The sequence below is a fragment of the Bos indicus genome, chromosome 14 (genome assembly GCF_029378745.1).
Source record: "Bos indicus isolate NIAB-ARS_2022 breed Sahiwal x Tharparkar chromosome 14, NIAB-ARS_B.indTharparkar_mat_pri_1.0, whole genome shotgun sequence".
Classification (NCBI taxonomy): domain Eukaryota; kingdom Metazoa; phylum Chordata; class Mammalia; order Artiodactyla; family Bovidae; genus Bos; species Bos indicus.
In genome coordinates, this window is record NC_091773.1 from 74,880,946 (window position 1) to 74,901,980 (window position 21,035).

Consider the following 21,035-nt stretch of genomic DNA (forward strand, 5'->3'; position numbering starts at 1 on the left):
TTGATTATATTCTTTCTAGCCAAAGATGAAGAAGCTCTATACAGTCAGCAGAAACAAGACCAGGAGCTGACTGTGGCTCAGACCATGAACTCCTTATTGCTAAATTCAGACTTAAATTGAAGAAAGTAGGGAAAACCACTAGACCATTCAAGTATGACCTAAATCATATCCCTTATGATTATACAGTGGAAGTGAGAAATAGATTTAAGCGCCTAGATCTGATAGATAGAGTGCCTGATGAACTATGGAATGAGGTTCGTGACAATGTACAGGAGACAGGGATCAAGACCATCCCCATAGAAAAGAAATGCAAAAAAGCAAAATGGCTGTCTGGGGAGGCCTTACAAATAGCTGTGAAAAGAAGAGAAGCGAAAAGCAAAGAAGAAAAGGAAGATATAAACATCTGAATGCAGAGTTCCAAAGAATAGCAAGAAGAGATAAGAAAGCCTTCTTCAGTGATCAATGCAAAGAAATAGAGGAAAACAACAGAATGGGAAAGACCAGAGATTTCTTCAAGAAAATCAGGGATACCAAAGGAACATTTCATGCAAAGATGGGCTCGATAAAGGACAGAAATGGTATGGACCTAACAGAAGCAGAAGATACTAAGAAGAGATGGCAAGAATACACAGAAGAACTGTACAAAAAAGATCTTCACGACCCAGATAATCACGATGGTGTGATCACTGACCTAGAGCCAGACATCCTGGAATATGAAGTCAAGTGGGCCTTAGAAAGCATCACTACGATCAAAGCTAGTGCAGGTGATGGAATTCCAGTTGAGCTATTCCAAATCCTGAAAGATGATGCTGTGAAAGTGCTGCACTCAATATGCCAGCTAATTTGGAAAACTCACCAGTGGCCACAGGACTGCAAAAGGTCAGTTTTCATTCCAATCCCAAAGAAAGGCAATGCCAAAGAATGCTCAAGCTACCACACAATTGCACTCATCTCACACGTTAGTAAAGTAATGCTCAAAATTCTCCAAGCCAGGCTTCAGCAATATGTGAACCGTGAACTTCCTGATGTTCAAGCTGGTTTTAGAAAAGGCAGAGGAACCAGAGATCAAATTGCCAACATCCACTGGATCATGGAAAAAGCAAGTGAGTTCCAGAAAAACATCTATTTCTGCTTTATTGATTATGCCAAAGCCTTTGACTGTGTGGATCACAATAACCTGTGGAAAATTCTTCAAGAGATGGGAATACCAGACCACCTGATCTGCCTCTTGAGAAATTTGTATGCAGGTCAGGAAGCAACAGTTAGAACTGGACATGGGACAACAGACTGGTTCCAAATAGGAAAAGGAGTTTGTCAAGGCTGTATATTGTCACCTTGTTTATTTAACTTCTATGCAGAGTACATCATGAGAAACGCTGGACTGGAAGAAACACAAGCCGGAATCAAGATTTTAATAGTTAATACCTGCTAATATCTCTGTGCTAGAATATTTAGATACATGTATTGGTGAGGTTAACGTAGAATTATCTTGACCAATGCCCATAAGTGTTCTTTAAGTTAAATTATTAGTTTATATTGCATTATACCTGTTCTTGTGTTTATTTCTTACACTTGTCATATACTTTATGATTTAATCGTATATGAAAGTTTCCACATAATATTCATCTATAGAAGCATTTGTTCAAGGCACAGAACTATGAGCTACAAAGTCTTTAAGAAACACATAGGATAGTAGGGGGCAGGTCGTTATGTGCAAAAAAAAAAATTACATGAAGACCATTCATTTGCTTCATGTTCCTCATTGGAAACGTCACTGGGTCTGGGCCCCATACAGTGCTCTCTGGCTGGATGCACAGGCTGGCGAAAGACAGAGACAGACATGCACACGTTGGTTATGCACCGTAGTACGTGCTGTGTGAGATGGTCAGCTGTACCTGTGCAAGTTAAACAATACAGGAAGATCACGATTGTCAGTGTCAACAAGGCGGAAAAAGCATTCCAGACAGAAGTCACTGTATACAAAGGCAGAAAGGGATTTGGTTCTTGTAGGCAAAGAGCAAAATTAGCCTAGATGGCATGGTCAGGCACTCTTGCCCCACAGCCTCTTGTTCTGGCCCCATGTATGTAACAGCTGAGATCAATTATAGCACTGTGCATGCACGTCAGGAGGTACTCGCTTGCTCATGAGGTACTTGCTTGGTCACGAGGTGTTTTGTGCACTATGCCTGTAAGAAGTTCACTAGGAAAGCCATGGCTGCTATGGCACCGGGGCTACATTGGAGTGGCATCATGGTTATATGAGGTTACATCATGGCTACTTTATGGCTCTGTCATGGTTATCTTGTGGCTGCTGTTGCTGCTGCTTCAGCCAGGAGAGAGGTTGTATTATGACTGCTATGCCAGCCAGGAGAGAATGAACCTGTCTGCAATTCCTATGGCTCCTTGAGTCTCCTTCCAGCCTGTTAGCTCACACCTTGCCTACCCTGGGTTCAGCGAACAGTGTAAACACCAAGACAATTGACGTCATGAGCAGGATCAGAGATACAACTGGTGTAGACAGCAGGATACCCAGCAGGTAGAGGAGCCCGAGGCTCCACTGGATGGAGGACGCCAGTGGCCACCAGATAGCATGTGGCACTGTGTGGCTGTCATTCTCTCTGCATGCGCTCTGGTGGAAAACAGGGACGCATGGATGGGTCCCCAGACAGCAAGGAAATGGCGTTACAGGCCATGAGTTCCCATTTGCTGAACAAGATGGCACAGACTGCCGCTGACACTGTGGGGTGGATTTTCCTGACTGCCCTGAAGGTGAATATTGGTAGTGCGCTCTGTGATGCCACGCTGGTACACGATGTGCAGAGACACTCAGAAGAACTTGAACAACGTATATTGGCCTTAGAGCAAGAACCCGTGGCCCTGAAGAACCCAGCATCCCTGAGGGCGAGGCAGTAAGGGAGTGTGATAACGAACTCTGTGAGACCACAGGTTCCCGCTTGGCTGTGAGGCCTGCTGTACAGCAGAAAGGGAAGCATGAGAAGCATGTGGCCCGGGGAGGGGAGGGCGGCGTCCTCAAGGGTCCTCCAATGTGACTGAGCTCATGACATATCGACCATATACTCCGGCAGAGTTGGTTGACTTGGGTCTGAAATTTCGGCAAAAGCAAGGGGAACCCTTGGCAGCATGGCTCTTGCGACTTTGGGACACAGGGGTGCCCAGGATTATATGTGTTGGGGATGAGGTAGAACTGGCATCTATAGCCACTCACCCCTCACTGAGACAAAGGTTGCAGAATCCTGGCGACTCATGCACGGTGCGCCTAACCAAACACATGCCCTCATGGAAATGGATTAAAGCTGCCGTTTGCACCACGTGGTCACATGTGGGAGAGCTCCTGGATACTGTGAGTAAATGGTATACCTCTATGAGTTGGCCCAAGCAGTGAGAGAACTGGGCACGAAGCAGTCAACGTTCAACCCAAACACCCGAGGCCCAGAAGATGAGCGTTTACTTGTGGCATTCAAGACGCCGTTTTGAACAATGCCCTGTCTACCAGTTTTGGATCCCTGACTGCTATTCTTGCCCCCTCTGTGGGCACCCCAGCTATGAGGTGATGTCAATGGTGACTCCCTTGGGAGAAATAGAGGGACGGCTGCAGGCAAAGGGGAGTAGAAGCGTGAAGACCCCAAAGGGGACCCGAGCTGGTAAAGGCCCCATCCGAGTAACGAGAATGCAAATGTGGGCTGATTTGCTGGCAGCGGGAGTTGACAGAAATAAAATTGGTGGACAGCCCAGTGTTCTGCTCCTTGAGCCATGGAGGAACTGAGATCAGAGCAGCAGTTTACCAAGTTGGAGAAGCACCCACAGCCAGAGATTCTGGGCAGTTCAGTTAAAAGATTACCTGGTGCCTGAGGATGATCCTTTCGATGATGCCTTTTTTTCACTTTGAACAGAACTCAGACCAAGGGGCCTGCCCGAAAAACCCAAACAGGGACCAGAGGCTCCAAGTAGAACTTGGAATTCACTGGTCACTAGCTAATGTACAGAGAGTAATGGCCCTGGTTGATACCAGTGCCAAATGCAACCTTCTTTACAGCAAGTCAGAACCTTTGTCCTATGTTGTATGATGTAGATTTAGAACAGTGTACTGTAAAGGCTGTGTCCTAGGATGTGCTAATAACCTCTGATTCTCGTGCAGATTTAGAGCAGTGTGAAAGCATTTGGAATTTTGCGGATGGGCTGTGGAAAATACACACAAAATGCCCCTCCTTGAAGGGGTGGGCCCGGTGCCTGTGGGGGGCTTTGCAGGTCTTTAATAAAAATTCCGCAGGAGTGGAGTTGCCCCTGTGGAGGCTTTCCCGCAGTCTCACAAGGCCTGATGATGGGCTGGACTTGGCCAAGGAAGATAAAGGCACTCCACCTGGTGGATGGCTCTTCTAGGCCCCTGAGGGCAAGGACTGCAACATGAGACCTGACACTGGGTTTTGCCCTGTATTGGGGATGTCCCTGTTTGTTGTTGTAGCTACTGCTATTGCAAGGTGTAAATCCAAGGGTCAGTGTTACTCGCCAAGGAAATATCGTGGAAGATGGACTGCTTGGAGATTATGAGGCGAGAGACTCGGAAGGGGTACAGTGTAGGGAAAGAACAAATTAGCCAAGATCATGTGGTCTGTCTCTCTTGGCCCATAGCCTCTCGCTCTGGCCCCAGGTTTTGTAAATAATGTTTATGTAACAGCTGAGCTCACTTATAGCACTGCACATACACATCATGAGGAACTCGCTTAGTCACAAGGTACTCACTGGGTCACGAGGTACTCACTGGGTCACGAGGTACTCACTGGGTCACAAGGTACTCACTGGGTCACAAGGTACTTGCTTGGTCACATGGTACTCGCTTCCTCACGAGGTACTTGCTTGGTCAGGAGGTACTCACTAGGTCACGAGGTACTTGCTTGGTCACGTGGTACTTGCTTCCTCACGAGGTACTTGCTTGGTCATGAGGTACTCACTGAGTCACAAGATACTTGCTTGGTCACGTGATACTTGCTTCTTCATGAGGTACTTGCTTGGTCACGAGGTACTCACTGAGTCACAAGGTACTTGTTTGGTCACGTGGTACTTGCTTCCTCACGAGGTACTTGCTTGGTCACGAGGTACTCACTGGGTCACGAGGTACTTGCTTGGTCACGAGGTACTCACTGAGTCACAAGGTACTTGCTTGGTCACATGGTACTCGCTTCCTCATGAGGTACTTGCTTGGTAACGAGGTACTCACTGGGTCACGAGGTACTTGCTTGGTCACAAGGTACTCACTGAGTCACAAGGTACTTGCTTGGTCACATGGTACTCGCTTCCTCACGAGGTACTTGCTTGGTCATGAGGTACTCACTGAGTCACAAGGTACTTGCTTGGTCATGTGGTACTTGCTTCCTCATGAGGTACTTGCTTGGTAACGAGGTACTCACTGGGTCACGAGGTACTTGCTTGGTCACGTGAACTCGCTTCCTCATGAGGTACTTGCTTGGTCATGAGGTACTCACTGAGTCACAAGGTACTTGCTTGATCACGTGGTACTTGCTTCCTCACGAGGTACTCACCTGGTCACAAAGTACTCACTGGGTCTCAAGGAACTTGCTTGGTCACGAGATACTCATTTGGTTATGAGCTGCTTTGTGTGATATGCCTGTAAGAGCCTCACCACAAAAGCCCTGGCTGCTAGAGCACTGGGGCTGCACTGGAGTGGCATCATGGTCGTTCTTATGAGCTTATGTCATGGCTGAGCTACGGCTCCATTATGGTTATGTTGTGGCTGCTGCTACAGCTGATGCGGCAACCAGTAGAGAGGCTGTGTTATGGCTGCTGTGTCAGCCCGGAGAGAATAAACGTGTCTGCAGTTCCTATGGCTCCTCGAGTCTCCTTCCATCCTCAGCACATGCCTTGCCTACCCTGGGTTCAGTGAACACTGTGAACAGCAAGACAGTTGGCATCAAGAGCAGGATCAGTGATACAGTTCTGTAGGAACTTGTGTGGATCTTGGGAATTAAGGGAACAAGGGTTACCCTTGCTGAGTATGCCTGAGTAAGATTCTGTCTATAAAAGCATTTTGTGCTCAGAACATGTAGGAAACACGTCCGTGCTTTCAAAAGATTTATCTTTAGGAGTGAGGAGGCACTGCTAAGAGTGAGAGATACAAAGAAGTGTTGGAGGCAGAAGAGACTGCATGATGATTGATTAGATGTGAGGAGAAATCTGTGGAAGATGTTACCTGTGTATCTTGCTTATATCATTTATAAAGACTTTTGGCTGAGTTAAGTTGTCAGAGGAATTGTTGCAATTTTGGGGCTGGAAAATTATAATTTTTAAATTACATGTAAAGTTAGAAATGATGACAAGGTGGCTACATGGAGATGTGAGAATACTTAACCAATTATACTGTAATTTTTTTTTTCTATCATGCTATATTAACTTAGACTGGGAGCTCTTCAAGAGCTTGTCTTATCTTTTTATCCACACTTTTTTCATATATCTCTTAGCATTTTATAAAAGCTTGAAAATATTGTAGGAAAATGGATCAGGATGGAATGAGTAAATAGTTGGAGCATAAGAAAAAATTATATGAAGTGGGAAAAAGCTAAAGAAATACATTAGGAACTTAGCAGAGACATCTTTGAGCATAGGAACCAAATTAATACTCATACCTAAAACCCTTGTCCTTTGGAAGATGCAGTGCTTCACTGAGAAAATCTTTACTGATCCAACATGTGCACAACTTAAAATGGAGATTCACATTAGTAAGTTTGAATGTTTGAAAAAACATGACTGCTTTCATCTTTTAATTTTGTGTATTGTGGAAGTAATTCTAGAGAATATATCCTCATTGAAAATACACTTTATCTTGATAATGTATCAGTATAAATACAAATTGTCAACTTTTATCCTACTATCCATTTTAAAATGATTTTTCCTCATAGAGTGTTTGCTTAAATCTTTTCTTTAGCTAAATGTAAGTGTAGTCACATCCCACATTAACTAAATTTATTAATATTTAATAATCAAGTATTATTTATTCTCACAATACTTTCAGGGAGATAAGTCAGAATAAGTACTTACCCAAGAAATATAATTTTTGGTTGAGAGTATGGTTAATGATGGCTGGATGGCATCACTGACTCGATGGACGTGAGTCTGAGTGAACTCCGGGAGTTGGTGATGGACAGGGAGGCCTGGCGTGCTGTGATTCATGGGGTCGCAAAGAGTCGGACACGGCTGAGCGACTGATCTGATCTGATCTGATGATTAATGAAATATTCATATATAAAAGCCATTGAAATTTTCATAAGTCCTTCATTAATGCTTAATATTTGTTAGCTGAGTATATCTAGATCTTATAGAATATAATGAAAATGTTTTCATTTAAAATGTCTCTATTCATTTGTTTATTGAGCATCTTTTAAATGCTAGGAATTGTACAGGTACTGGGAGTATGTAGATCCCCTGCCCTTGACTGTTTTATAGTCTAGTGAAATGTCTTTCAAATTTAGTGATTAAGAGAGTCCTGGGAAGTAAGATATCTCAGTTCTTAGTTCCAGAGACTTCAGCTTCATAGAGCTGGATAGCCTTCTAGACATTAGCATTTGCAAGACATCTTATTTGGTTTGGAGACTTTAAAAAAAGGGAAAGGGTGATTTTCTTAAGTACTTCTACAATGCATTATAAATGAGAATGGAGTTTTTAAGCCTGGTAACTCCAGTGTTTACATTATTACTGGCAATAGAATAGAAGAGGACAAATGTATAATGCTTATCAGAAAAGTGTTGTCTTTCTTAAAAACTAAAAATTGTGCTTTTGTTGCTGCATGACATTATTATGTTTATAAAAGCTGGTTAGCTGATTTATCCATGTAATATGTTAACTATTTCATTCATTTTCATGAAATGGACATCTTTAGACAGTCATCTCTGTAGTCAATTATTTATGTATAAAGAGTATAGAAATTAAGTATGTGATGAAATATAATGAGAAGTGATTCTTTTCTTATTTCCACTTTCTGAAGCATGTAACATCATGAAGATTCTGCTTTAGTTTGTAATTGTTAAATTAAATATCATAATGAATGGTAAAGTTATTTTATGAGTCACTAATGAAAAACCTATCAAAATCATGAAAATGTTTCTCTGTAGACAAGAGAAAAGTACATAGAAAACATGACAATGGTCAAATGAGATATTCCAAAAGAGGTTAGACAACTGTATCTATATAAGCATTAACAATAAATAAATCAAAACCAACATTTTATTTTCCTAATGTTAATATTTAAATTTTATTTGTGTGATACTAAACCTCATATTCAGAAAAAAATTCTTAAGCATTAAATTTGGTTATTATGAAGAATTCAGAGAGAATGGCTGTTATTTAGAAAATGCTTAAACTGAAAAGAAGAAAAAAATGGAAAAATGCAAATTTTTTTGCCTTTTTAAAATAATTTGCATATGTGTAAGCTAGAAAAGAGTAGCATATATCTCCTTGTTCAGTTCAGTCATTCAATCATGTCCAACTCATGGCAACCCCATGAACAGCAGCACACCAGGTCTCCCTGTCCATCACTTAACTCCCAAAGCTTGCTCAAACTCATGTCTATTGAATCGGTGATGCCATCCAACCATCTCATCCTCTGTCGTCCCCTTCTCCTCCTGCCTTCAATATTTCCCAGCATCAGGGTCTTTTCCATTGAGTCAGTTTTTCATGTCAGGCGGCCAAAGTATTGGAGTTTCAGCTTCAGTATCAGTCCTTCCAATGAATATTCAGGACTGATTTCCTTTAGGATTCACTGGTTGGATCTCCTTGCTGTCCAAGTTACTCTCAAGAGTCTTTTCCAATACCACAGTTCAAAATCATCAATTCTTCAGTGCTTTGCTTTCTTTATAGTCCAACTGTCACATCCATACATGACCACTGGAAAAACCATAGCCTTTACTAGACAGACCTTTGTTAGCAAAGTAATGTCTCTGCTTTTTAATATGCTGTCTAGGTTGGTCATAGCTTTTCTTCCACGGAGCCAGCATCTTTTAATTTCATGGCTGCAATCACCATCTGCAGTGATTTTGGAGCTCCCCAAAATAAAGTCAGTCACTGTTTCCATTGTTTCCCCATCTATTTGCCATGAAGTGATGGGACTGGATGTCATGATCTTAGTTTTCTGAAAGTTGAGATTTAAGCCAACTTTTTCATTCTGCTCTTTCACTTTCTTCAAGAGGCTCTTTAATTCTTCTTCACTTTCTGTCATAAGGGTGGTATCATCTGCATATCTCCTTGAGTCCTGGAATTTAAGGCCATGTGGATGGAGGAGCCTGGTAGGCTGCAGTCCATGGGGTTGCTAGGAGTCGGACACAATTGGGCGACTTCACTTTTTCACTCTCACGCATTGGAGAAGGAAATGGCAACCCACTCCAGTGTTCTTGCCTGGAGAATCCCAGGGACAGGGGAGCCTGGTGGGCTGCCGTCTGTGGGGTCGCACAGAGTCGGACACGACTGAAGTGACTTAGCAGCAGCAGCAGCAGTAGATTTTTAAAACTATTGAATATTGAACATAAAGCTATAAGAGGCCTTAGTTATAATTTATTGTACAAAGTCTCCTTTTATGAATGAGAATTGCCCAAGGTCACACTTCTTGTTAATAGCAGATTCTAGTTAGAAGCTTCAGAATACCTACTCATTTAGCTCAAAATGAGTTAGAAAAATTATCTAAAGGATATGAGTTATAAACTAGTGATTCTTGATCATTCAGGAAAAAACATATACTTTTTTCTTAGATTCAAATGCAATAAAACTAATAAAATTTCCTTTATTTTAAAAAAAAATTTCAATATATTTTAAAATAAAATTTCCTTTATTTCTTTTCCCAGTTTTATTATCACTGTCATAACTTCTCATTGGACTTCTTTTGGAAATTAATCTTTAGATTTGTTGGGTAATAACTGGAAAACGTTGCTTTTTGCAGCTGGATGAAGAAGCCTCGATGCGGTGTGCCCGACCAGACAAGAGGTAGCTCCAAATTTAATATTCGTCGAAAGCGGTATGCGTTGACAGGCCAGAAGTGGCAGCACAAGCACATCACTTACAGGTAAAATAGCTAAGGATGATTTATTGTTTTTTTTTTCTCATTTTTTACAACCATTTGACATTTTGTTTGAGATCTTATACACATTGACTCCATGGTAACATATAGTGATGTTCTGGTAACATAAGGAACCAAAAATTGCAATTAAGAAAATAAGTTGTCCATTTGGAGGCCCAGTACACAGGCATTTCTTGAAATACTTTTGTAAACTCGATCTTCCAGCTTCTTTAGCGAATTCTAATATTCTGAGAAATTTTCAAATGGGCATTCTAATACACAACATTGTTTAACAAGTATTCATAATAAAAAAATCAAAGTATATAAATAATTGCAATGTAAACAATATGTCTTTGAATTATTAATTAACTTTTAGTATTAGTGAAAGCATTTCACTTTCTATTTTTGGCAACAATGCAAGGTATCTTCCGTTCTTGTCTGCAATGAACGATGCCCAAGGGATGAGAGTATCTTCCAACCTGGAGTGGCAGTTGGCTGCTGGTGGAGATGTTCATATTTATTCACTAATTAATTGAACAACATTTTATTGAGTCCCAGTTTGGACAAAGAACAGTGCTAGGTTCTGATAAATAAAGCATAGAGACTTCATCTTTCCTTGTGGTATTACAGTCATATGGAGAAGTTGAACAGCCATATGAATGTGATGCCTGTTTTGAAAGGGAAGAAACAGGATGCCAGAGAAATATAAGCCATGGTCATTCAACCTAACTTAGTAATCCAGGGCTGGTCTCTCTTCTGTCTTGAAAGTAATATGGAGTATTAAAGGAAATTCTCTATATGATCACCTTAATAGATACAGAAATGTGTTCAGGAAAATTTAATTCCATTTATGAAAACTTGGAATTAAAGCAAAGAAGATACTTAATCAGAGGTGGCATCTAGAAAAACAAAAATCATAGCTGCCTTATGTATTTCACATATAATGTGAACACTATAAAGTGAGGTGTTGGGAAAAATACTGTTAAGGGAAACAGCAAAGTACTTGCTCTCTCTGTCCCCCTTCCAACAACATTGCACAGCTACTTCTAGTTGTAAGGTAATAAAAGAAAATAAAAGATGTAAGGATTTTTAAAGAAATAAAACTATCTTTAGTCATCATTGTATTACTTTCTAACAGAACACCCAGAATAAACACTAGATAACTTTTTAGAAATAATAAAAGTATATCCAGGTTTTAAAAAAAATAGATTTTAACTTTAGGGCCATTTTAGGTTTATGGAAAAGTTGAGCAGATAATACAGTTATTCTCACCCCGCCCTCCACTTCTATACACACTCACACAGTTTCTCCCTTATTAGGTGTTTGTTACAATTGTTGAGTCAGTATTGCTATATTACTGACTAAAATCAATAGTTTGCACCAGAGTTCACTCTTTGTTTCAAAGTTTTACAGATTTTGAGAAATGCATATCATATAGCATTACATTGCCTGCGTGTGTGCGTGCTCAGTCGCTTCAGTCGTGTCCGACTCTTTGCTATCCGTAAACTGTAACCCACCAGGCTCCTCAGTCCATGGGATTCTCCAGGCAAGACTACTGAAGTGGGTTGCTGTGCCCTCCTCCAGGGGATCGTCCCAGCCCAGAGATCAAGCCCGTGTCTCTTGCACTGCAGCAGATTCTTTACCACTGAGCCACTGGGGAAGTCCCACAGCATTAGAGTATCCTATAGAAGAGTTTCACTGCCTTGAAAATCCTTTGTTGCACCTTCACATCCCTCTTCTCTGGAAACTACTGATGGTTTTAATATCTTTATAGTCTTTGCCTTTTCTAGAATGCCATATGGTTGGAAACACCAGCCATAGCCATTTCAGCTATGCCTTTTTAGACTACCTTTTTTTCATTAAAAATATGCCTTTAAGTTTCCTCCGTCTTTTCATGACCTGATAGCTCATTTCTTTTTATTGTGTTCTAAGTAATATTCCATTGCTTACCTGTTCATTTGTTGAAGACTTTTTGGTTGCTCCCAGTTTTTGGCAATTACTAGTAAGGCTGATATAAACATGCGTTATGGTTTTTGTGTGGGCTTTTGTTTTCAACTTATTTGTCTAAATACCTGGGAGTGGAATTTTGCTGATCATAAGGTAAGACTACGTTAGCTTTTTTAAGTAATTACCAAACTATCTTCAAAGTGGCTATTCCATTTTCCATTACTACCAGTAATGAATGAAAGTTACTGTTACTCTACAAGTTTGTCAAGATTTAGTCTTGTCAGTGTTCTGGATTCTAATAAGTGGTTGCTCAATTTTTTAACTTGCAATTCTCTAATGAATTGTGAAGCTAAGCATATTTTCATATTTTACCTGTTTGCCATCTGCACATCATCTTTTGTGAGATGACTGTTTAGATCTTTTGATCAACTTTTGAGTTGCTATTTTAAGGGTTCTATGTATATTTTGGATCACAAATTTTTATCAGATATGTTTTCAATTTGTTGTCTCAGTCTGTGGCTTGACATTCCATTGTCTTTTCAGTGTATTTTGTAGAAGTTTTAATTTTAATGAGTTTCAACTTATCAATTATTCTATTTTCTATATTGTGCTTTTGGTGTTTTATCAAAAAAAATCCAAACCAAAGGTCACTTAGAATTTCTATTTAATTATCTTTTAACATTTTAATAGTTTTATATTTATATTTAAGATTATGATCCATTTTTGAGTTTTGTTTTTGTGAAAGGTGTAAAGTCAGTTGTCTAGAATTCAATTTTTTTGCCTATGAATTTTCAGTTTTTCTAGCACTATTGGTTAGAAAGACCATCCTTTCTCCATTGCCTTTGATCTTCTATCAAAGGTCAGTTGCCTGTGTGTGTAGGTAAATTTCTGGGCTCTTTATTCTGCTTCATTGAATCATGAGTCTACTCATAAAACAATTTTACATTTCTTGATTACTATAGTCTTGATATCAGATACTGTCAATTTTCTGATTTTATTCTTCAGTATTTTGTTGTGTTTTCAGCATCTCTTACCTTCCCACATAAACTTAGAATAGTTTGCCATTACAGGCATCCCTCAGAAATCTTCTGGGTTCAGTCCTAGACCAGCACAGTAAAGTGAATATATCAACCAAGCAGAAATAGCAAATAAAATAAATGTCATGATTTTTTTTATCAGTATGTATAAGTATAGAGGTTATGTTTACACTATTCTAAAGTGTGCAATTGCATTATGTCCAAAGCATCATGTGCATGCCTTAGTTAAAATTACTTTATTGATTAAAAATTGCTAACCTTCAGTTGTTGATAACTGCTGAGTGATCAGGGTGGTGGTTGGTGAAAGTCATGGTCTGAGGCAATTTCTTAAAAGAAGACAATAATGAATCTTGCTGCACTGATTGACTCTTCCCTTATGAGTGATTTCTCTGTACATACAGTGTTGTTTAATAGCAATTTACGCACAGTAGCACTTATTTCAAAACTGGAGTCAATTCTCTCAAACTCTGCCATTGTTTTATCAGCCAAGTTTATATTATACTCTAAATCCTTTTTCTGTTATTCCAACAATCTTCATGGCATCTTCACCAAGAGGGGATTCCATTTCAATAAACCACTTTCTTTCCTCATCAATAAGAATCAACTCCTCATCATTTAAAGTTTTATCATGGGATTGTAACAATTCAGTCATATCTTTAAGCTCATGTCTGCTTTTAATTGTCATGTTATTTCTACCATATCTGCAGTCATTTCTTCCACTGAAGTCTTGAACCACTCAAAGTCATTCATGAAGATCAGAATGAAATTTTCCCAAACTCCTATGAATATTGATATTTTGTCTCTTTCCATGAATCATAAATGTTCGTAATGGCATAAAGAATGGTGAATTCTGTCTCAAAGATTTTCAGTTTACTCAAATTCATCAGAGGAATCACTGTCTATGGCAGCTATAGCCTTACAAAATGTATTTCTTAAATATTAAGATTTTAAAGTTAAAATCACTTCCTAATCCAAGGGCTGTATAATGGATGTCATGTTAGTAGTCATGAAAACAATATGAATCTTGTCTATCTCCATCACAGCTCTTGGGTTACCAGATGCATTGTTAGTGAGCAGTAATATTTGGAAAGGAATCTTTTTTGTTGTTGTTGTTTTTCTGAGTTGTAGGGCCTCAACAGTGGGCTTACAATATTTGGTTGACTATGTTGTAAACAGATGTATTGTCATCGAGGCTTTGTTGTTTTAACCAGCAACCACAACAACAAAGAAAGAATAAAGAGAAAAAAAAAAATTCCAGAATGTATTGCAGAACAAATGAAAACATAAGAATAAAAATAAATGTTTTTCTCGGGTCTCGGCTCTCAGAGTCCTTTCTCCCACTGTGAGCCACAGCTCACTTCTGCCTCCCTGGGAGACCCTGCAGTGCTGGGGAGGCCTGGTCCCTGGACTTGATGTGGGGACAGCTCAGACTCTTATCTGGCCCTTCTCCTGCATTTGATTGTCTCCAGTGACCCCAGTTGCCAGAGCTAGAGTGTTTTATTTTGTGGAAACACTCATTGTCCTTTAATATATTCTACAGACAAAGAGTCTGTCTAGTTGATTGTGGGAATTTAATCTGTAGCTTAGACAGCTGATGGGAAGGTTTTCAAACCTCTTCCTTTGTAGCTCTGCCCCTGGAGCTCAGTGGTAGTTTTATCCCCATCTCTGAATGTGTATCACCCACAGGAGTTTGCTCCCAAGGATGCCCTAAAAGACTTGAGTCTGCTCAGTGAGGACCAGACATGGAGGTGGTGCAGCTGCTTGGATTGCAGGAGCCTTGGTGGTGCCAGGTGTGCAGAGAAGCCAGTGGTCAAGGGCACAGGAGATATGGCTCTATTAGGATTCTTTTTTAGCCTCTGGCAGCTGGCACCCAAAGTGCCTTCCTGACTGGTCCTTCTCCATTGCTTGGCCCAGCAGATGCTCAAAGACCCCTGGCTGGGGTCCTTCTCTAGTGCTCAATTGCCAGTGCAGGCATGTGAGGAGAGGGAAGCTACAGGGAAGGCTGTACTCCTTGCACATGACTCAGCAATAGCACCCTGCTTCCATGGTCTCCAAGATTTCTTCCAAAGGCATTGTCTACCATGGATTTCCTCTCTCCTGTCTCCTTGAGTTGTCTCCCTGCAGTCATCGTCAGTTGTTGCACTGAGATTGCTCTCCAAGCCCCACGATCCCACTCCCAGCCACCGTGTGCACTGGTAGACTTGCTTCCCTGTCCAAGGTACGTTGGCCATGGCACAGATTGTTCTGTGTTTCTTACTTCATTTGGACTGTCACAGATCAGCTGCTTCACTCTATAGAGTCAATCTAGTTCACTGTGTGAATTTAATCTGTCGCTTAGACAGCTGGTGGAAAGGTTTTCAGACCCCTTCCTTTGTCGCTCTGCCCCTGGAGCTCAGCAGTGGTTTCACCCCGCTTTCTGCATGTGTATCATCCACAGGAGTTTGCTCAAATGCTTCTCTTCTATCCTGATCAATTGACCTGATGGGGGGCTCTCTCCCTTGCCTCTGCTCCCCAATTCCGGGATGCAGGTCAGGTCTTATTCACTCTCCTCCTCATTCTCCCTCCTTCCCTTCAACCTACTGATTTGTGCCTGGGTCCATATATTCCTTTCCAGTGATCAGGGACTCTGCCATTCTCAGCTGGTGCTCTGTGAGAATTTCTGCGTATGAGGCTGTATTCCTGATGTGTCCATGGAGAGATACTGTATTCTGAGTCCACCTGCTCTTCCACCATCTTGTCCTTCTTTCTCTAGAAACACTTAAATAGACTTTGTGTTTTGCAGCTTTCTCATTTATAACCCACTGGTATTATACTGAGCCTCACTGATGCTGTACGAGGTATAAGGGTGGGGAAGCAGTCTACTGGAGAAGGAAATGGCACCCCACTCCAGTACTCTTGCTAGGAAAATCCCATGGACGGAGGAGCCTGGTAGGCTGCAGTCCATGGGGACGCTAAGAGTTGGACACGACTGAGGGACTTCACTTTCACTTTTCACTTTCATGCATTGGGGAAGGAAATGGCAACCCACTCCAGTGTTCTTGCCTGGAGAATCCCAGGGATGGGGGAGCCTGGTGGGCTGCCATCTAGGAGGTTGCACAGAGTAGGACATGACTGAAGTGACTTAGCAGCAGTAGCAGCAGTCTATAACCCTGTGATTAAATCTGCTTTTTAGGTGATATGACTTTTTGGAATTCTATCACTGGGATTTATCTTATCCTTTTAATTTTTTCTTATCAGATCACATCAGTTGCTCAATTGTGTCTGACTCTTTGTGACCCCATGAATCGCAGCACGCCAGGCCTCCCTGTCCATCACCAACTCCCAGAGTTCACTCAGACTCACGTCCATCGAGTCAGTGATGCCATCCAGCCATCTCATCCTCTGTCGTCCCCTTCTCCTCTTGCCCCCAATCCCTCCCAGCATAAGAGTCTTTTCTAATGAGTCAACTCTTCACATGAGGTGGCCAAAGTACTGGAGTTTCAGCTTTAGCATCATCCCTTCCAAAGAAATCCCAGGGCTGATCTCCTTCAGAATGGACTGGTTGGATCTCCTTGCAGTCCAAGGGACTCTCAAGAGTCTTCTCCAACACCACAGTTCAAAAGCATCAATTCTTCGGCACTCAGCCCTCTTCACAGTCCAACTCTCACATCTATACATGACTGCAGGAAAAACCATAGCCTTGACTAGACGAACCTTTGTTGGCGAAGTAATGTCTCTGCTTTTGAATATGCTATCTAGGTTGGTCATAACTTTCCTTCCAAGGAGTAAGCGTCTTTTAATTTCATGGCTGCAGTCACCATCTGCAGTGATTTTGGAGCCCAGAAAAATAAAGTCTGACACTGTTTCCACTGTTTCCCCATCTATTTCCCATGAAGTGATGGGACCCGATGCCATGATCTTCGTTTTCTGAACGTTGAGCCTTAAGCCGAGTTTTTCACTCTCCTCTTTCACTCTCATCAAGAGGCTTTTTAGTTCCTCTTCACTTTCTACCATAAGGGTGGTGTCATCTGCATATCTGAGGTTATTGATATTTCTCCTAGCAATCTTGATTCCAGTTTGTGCTTCTTCCAGTCCAGTGTTTCTCATGATGTACTCTGCATAAAAGTTAAATAAGCAGGGTGACAATATACAGCCTTGACGTACTCCTTTTCCTATTTGGAATCAGTCTGTTGTTTCATGTCCAGTTCTAACTGTTGCTTCCTGACCTGCATACAAATTTCTCAAGAGGCAGATCAGGTGTTCTGGTATTCCCATCTCTTTGAGAATTTTCCACACTTTATTGTGATCCACACAGTCAAAGGCTTTGGCATAGTCAATTAAGTAGAAATAGATGTTTTTCTGGAACTCACTTGCTTTTTCCATGATCCAGTGGATGTTGGCAATTTGATCTCTGGTTCCTCTGCCTTATTTCTAAAACCAGCTTGAACATCAGGAAGTTCACGGTTCATGTATTGCTGAAGCCTGGCTTGGAGAATTTTGAGCATTACTTTACTAGTGTGTGAGATGAGTGCAATTGTGCGGTAGTTTGAGCATTCTTTGGCATTGCCTTTCTTTGGGATTGGATGAAAACTGACCTTTTCCAGTCCTGTGGCCACTGCTGAGTTTCCCAAATTTGCTGGCATATTGAGTGCAGCACTTTCACAGCATCATCTTTCAGGATTTGGAATAGCTCAACTGGAATTCTATCACCTCCACTAGCTTTGTTTGTAGTGGTGCTTTCTAAGGCCCACTTGACTTCACATTCCAGGATGTCTGGCTCTAGGTCAGTGATCACACCATCGTGATTATCTGGGTCGTGAAGATCTTTTTTGTACAGTTCTTCTGTGTATTCTTGCCATCTCTTCTTAATATCTTCTGCTTCTGTTAGGTCCATACCATTTCTGTCCTTTATTGAGCCCATCTTTGCATGAAATGTTCCTTTGGTATCTCTGATTTTCTTGAAGAAATCTCTGGTCTTTCCTATTCTGTTGTTTTCCTCTATTTCTTTGCATTGATCACTGAAGAAGGCTTTCTTATCTCTTCTTGCTATTCTTTGGAACTCTGCATTCAGATGTTTATATCTTTCCTTTTCTCCTTTGCTTTTCACTTCTCTTCTTTTCACAGCTATTTGTAAGGCCTCCCCAGACAGCCATTTTGCTTTTTTGCATTTCTTTTCCATAGGGATGGTCTTGATCCCTGTCTCCTGTACATTGTCACGAACCTCATTCCATAGTTCATCAGGCACTCTATCTATCAGATCTAGGCCCTTAAATCTATTTCTCACTTCCACTGTATAATCCTAAGGGATTTGATTTAGGTCATACCTGAATGGTCTAGTGGTTTTCCCTCCTTTCTTCAATTTAAGTCTGAATTTGACAATAAGGAGTTCATGGTCTGAGCTCCAGTCAGCTCCTGGTCTGTTTTTTGCTGACTGTATAGAGCTTCTCCATCTTTGGCTGCAAAGAATATAATCAATCTGATTTCGGTGTTGACCATCTGGTGATGTCCATGTATAGAGTCTTCTCTTGTGTTGTTGGAAGAGGGTGTTTGCTATGACCAGTGCATTTTCTTGGCAAAACTCTATTAGTCTTTGCCCTGCTTCATTCCATATTCCAAGGCCAAATTTGCCTGTTACCCCAGGTGTTTCTTGACTTCCTACTTTTGCATTCCAGTCCCCTATAATGAAAAGGACACCTTTTTTGGGTGTTAGTTCTAAAAGGTCTTGTAGGTCTTCATAGAACCGTTCAACTTCAGCTTCTTCAGCGTTACTGGTTGGGGCATAGACTTGGATTACTGTGATATTGAATGGTTTGCCTTGGAAACGAACAGTAAAATGCTTCAGGGACTTTTGCTTCCGATTCTCTGCAGTCTTCTGCCTCTCCAGTTTTGGTGGTGACAGTTTGCTCTGTAACTGCAGTTCTCTGATGGAGCTAAGAATTATTTTTTGTTTGTTCAGAGTTTTTTTTTTTCTCATTATTGTGCGGTTGGGAATTACAACTGCCAAATGCTTCATATATTAGAGCAGAAACTAGAAGTGTTTTTAGAAGATCAGTGTACAAAGTACACAGACATACAAACTGAGTATAATCTTTACAAAAATGACATTTAAAATAGACCCAAAAGTATAAGAACAAAAAATAAATTTACAAAAGTTGTGTAAACCCTTTAGAAGAAAATTAGGAACTTGCACTAAATGACATAAGAGGACAAAAAATAAATTACAGCAAAATATATTTTGCTCTTAATAGAAAGGCTCAGTATAATAAATGTTCAAGTTTTTCATAAATTGAGCACAATTTTAACAAAATTCCCAATAGTATTTTTATGTAAATTTAACAAACTGAATAGAAAATATCTGATTATTAGTGAAGGTCCAATATTATTCAAAATGTTCCCGTTTACTAGATATGAAGACTTTCTTAAATCAATACTAATTAAGGCAATATGTGGTATTAGCACAGAGATAGACAAATAGTCCAACAGTGAGGAGGTCACAGAAATATATTGATTCCTATATTTTAAAAAAATGATTTATGCCAGCACAGATTGTGTAGATCAGTGGAGAAATGATGGGCTATTTTACTTATTAAGTTGTTCTGAGATAATTATCTATTTGAAAAACAATGAAATTAGAGTATTTATACCATATAAAAATCAATAAATACTAGTTGGATTAAAGTATATTTTCAATTTTAGACCTATAAAGTTCACTCAGCTATGTATATTGATATTTACTCTTTTCACTTCAGATATTATTCCTTTTCTGACCTGATTTCCAAACTTTTGATGGCATACCCTGTTTAGTCTCCCTATATCATTAGGTACTAACTATACCATTCATTTTAAAAAGAAAGCGGGAAACTGTCGAGAATGATTATGGTTAGAACTGATCATAATTCTATTTTTGTTCAGTCCCTATACTGACAATTGTCTCAGTTTTGAACTTTCAAATAATTAGGTGTTTATCCCTATAAACTTCCAGATTATTTTTTAACTGTTCTATTATTGATATGCACATCATGTGATTAAGAGTTTTGAAGTAAGAATGATCTGGATTTGAATTGTTGCTTTGATACTCGCTCTCTGTGAAGTCAGGATCAAGGTACTCATTCTTCCTAAGTCTCATTTCCCTTGTGTGAAAAGAGAGTATTATAACAATACTTGCCTCACAAAGCTTGGGAGACAAGTCAGATAGTAGGGGGAAGAAAAAAAAAAAGCACAGTGCTAAAAATATAATTAGTACTTAATAAATTCTGATTAGTATCTTAACTCCTTTAATTTATCAGACAAATCCCAGAATTTGTTGAGAATATGATGAGAGGATAAGAGAAAGTTGACAGTGAGACCTAAGGCATATTGTCTTTTAATACATGTTAGGTGTTAAGACATTGCCTTGTGTATGATAAGTAACATCATTTGCTACTACTTTTTTATTTTATTTAGGAAAGTAAATACAAAATATGACACTGGAGCTCAAAAAGTAATTATTCATGAAAAAGATTGCTGAATGTGCCATTAGAGAATAAAGATAAAAGTTGGAGTCAGGGTAGTTGAATCTAGGTTTTATTTGATTGAAAGCTCATTATGAGCCAACAGTATAATGTGGCTCAAAAATAAAAAGCTGGAGTGTCCAGATTAGAGCTATAGAAATCAAAGTGTTAAAAAAGTGGAGATGCTAATTTTTTTCTTTGCTTTGCTGGCCATGTCTTATCTCATGTATCCTTTTTGCCTTGTGCCACCACATTTTAGCTGCTTCTTGGCAAATGAATGTACACCTATAAAAAGAAATCAAAATATTAAGAGATCTTGAGTGCAGTTTGTATGAGGAAGAGCTCAAGATTAGAGCCAAGGATTCTCAACATGGCGGAAGGAGTATTTATGGGAGAAATTTCCTTTTATTCTTAAATATTTAAAGGCTTTCAGAAAAATCTAATATTTTGAGCTATTGGAAAATTAAACCAGCTATCCTAAAAGTCTGTCCCATCATTGGAAACATATAA

General features: G+C 40.1%; 1 protein-coding gene across 1 annotated transcript in view; it reads left to right on the top strand.

Annotated features, from left to right (window-relative positions):
• MMP16 (matrix metallopeptidase 16) overlaps positions 1–21,035 on the top strand; it is a 407,510-nt gene that overhangs the window by 204,618 nt on the left and 181,857 nt on the right. Inside the window, exon 3 of the mRNA XM_019973934.2 lies at positions 9,956–10,078. Within this exon, the coding sequence (XP_019829493.1) occupies positions 9,956–10,078 (123 nt within the window). The remainder of the gene's footprint in view (positions 1–9,955; positions 10,079–21,035) is intronic.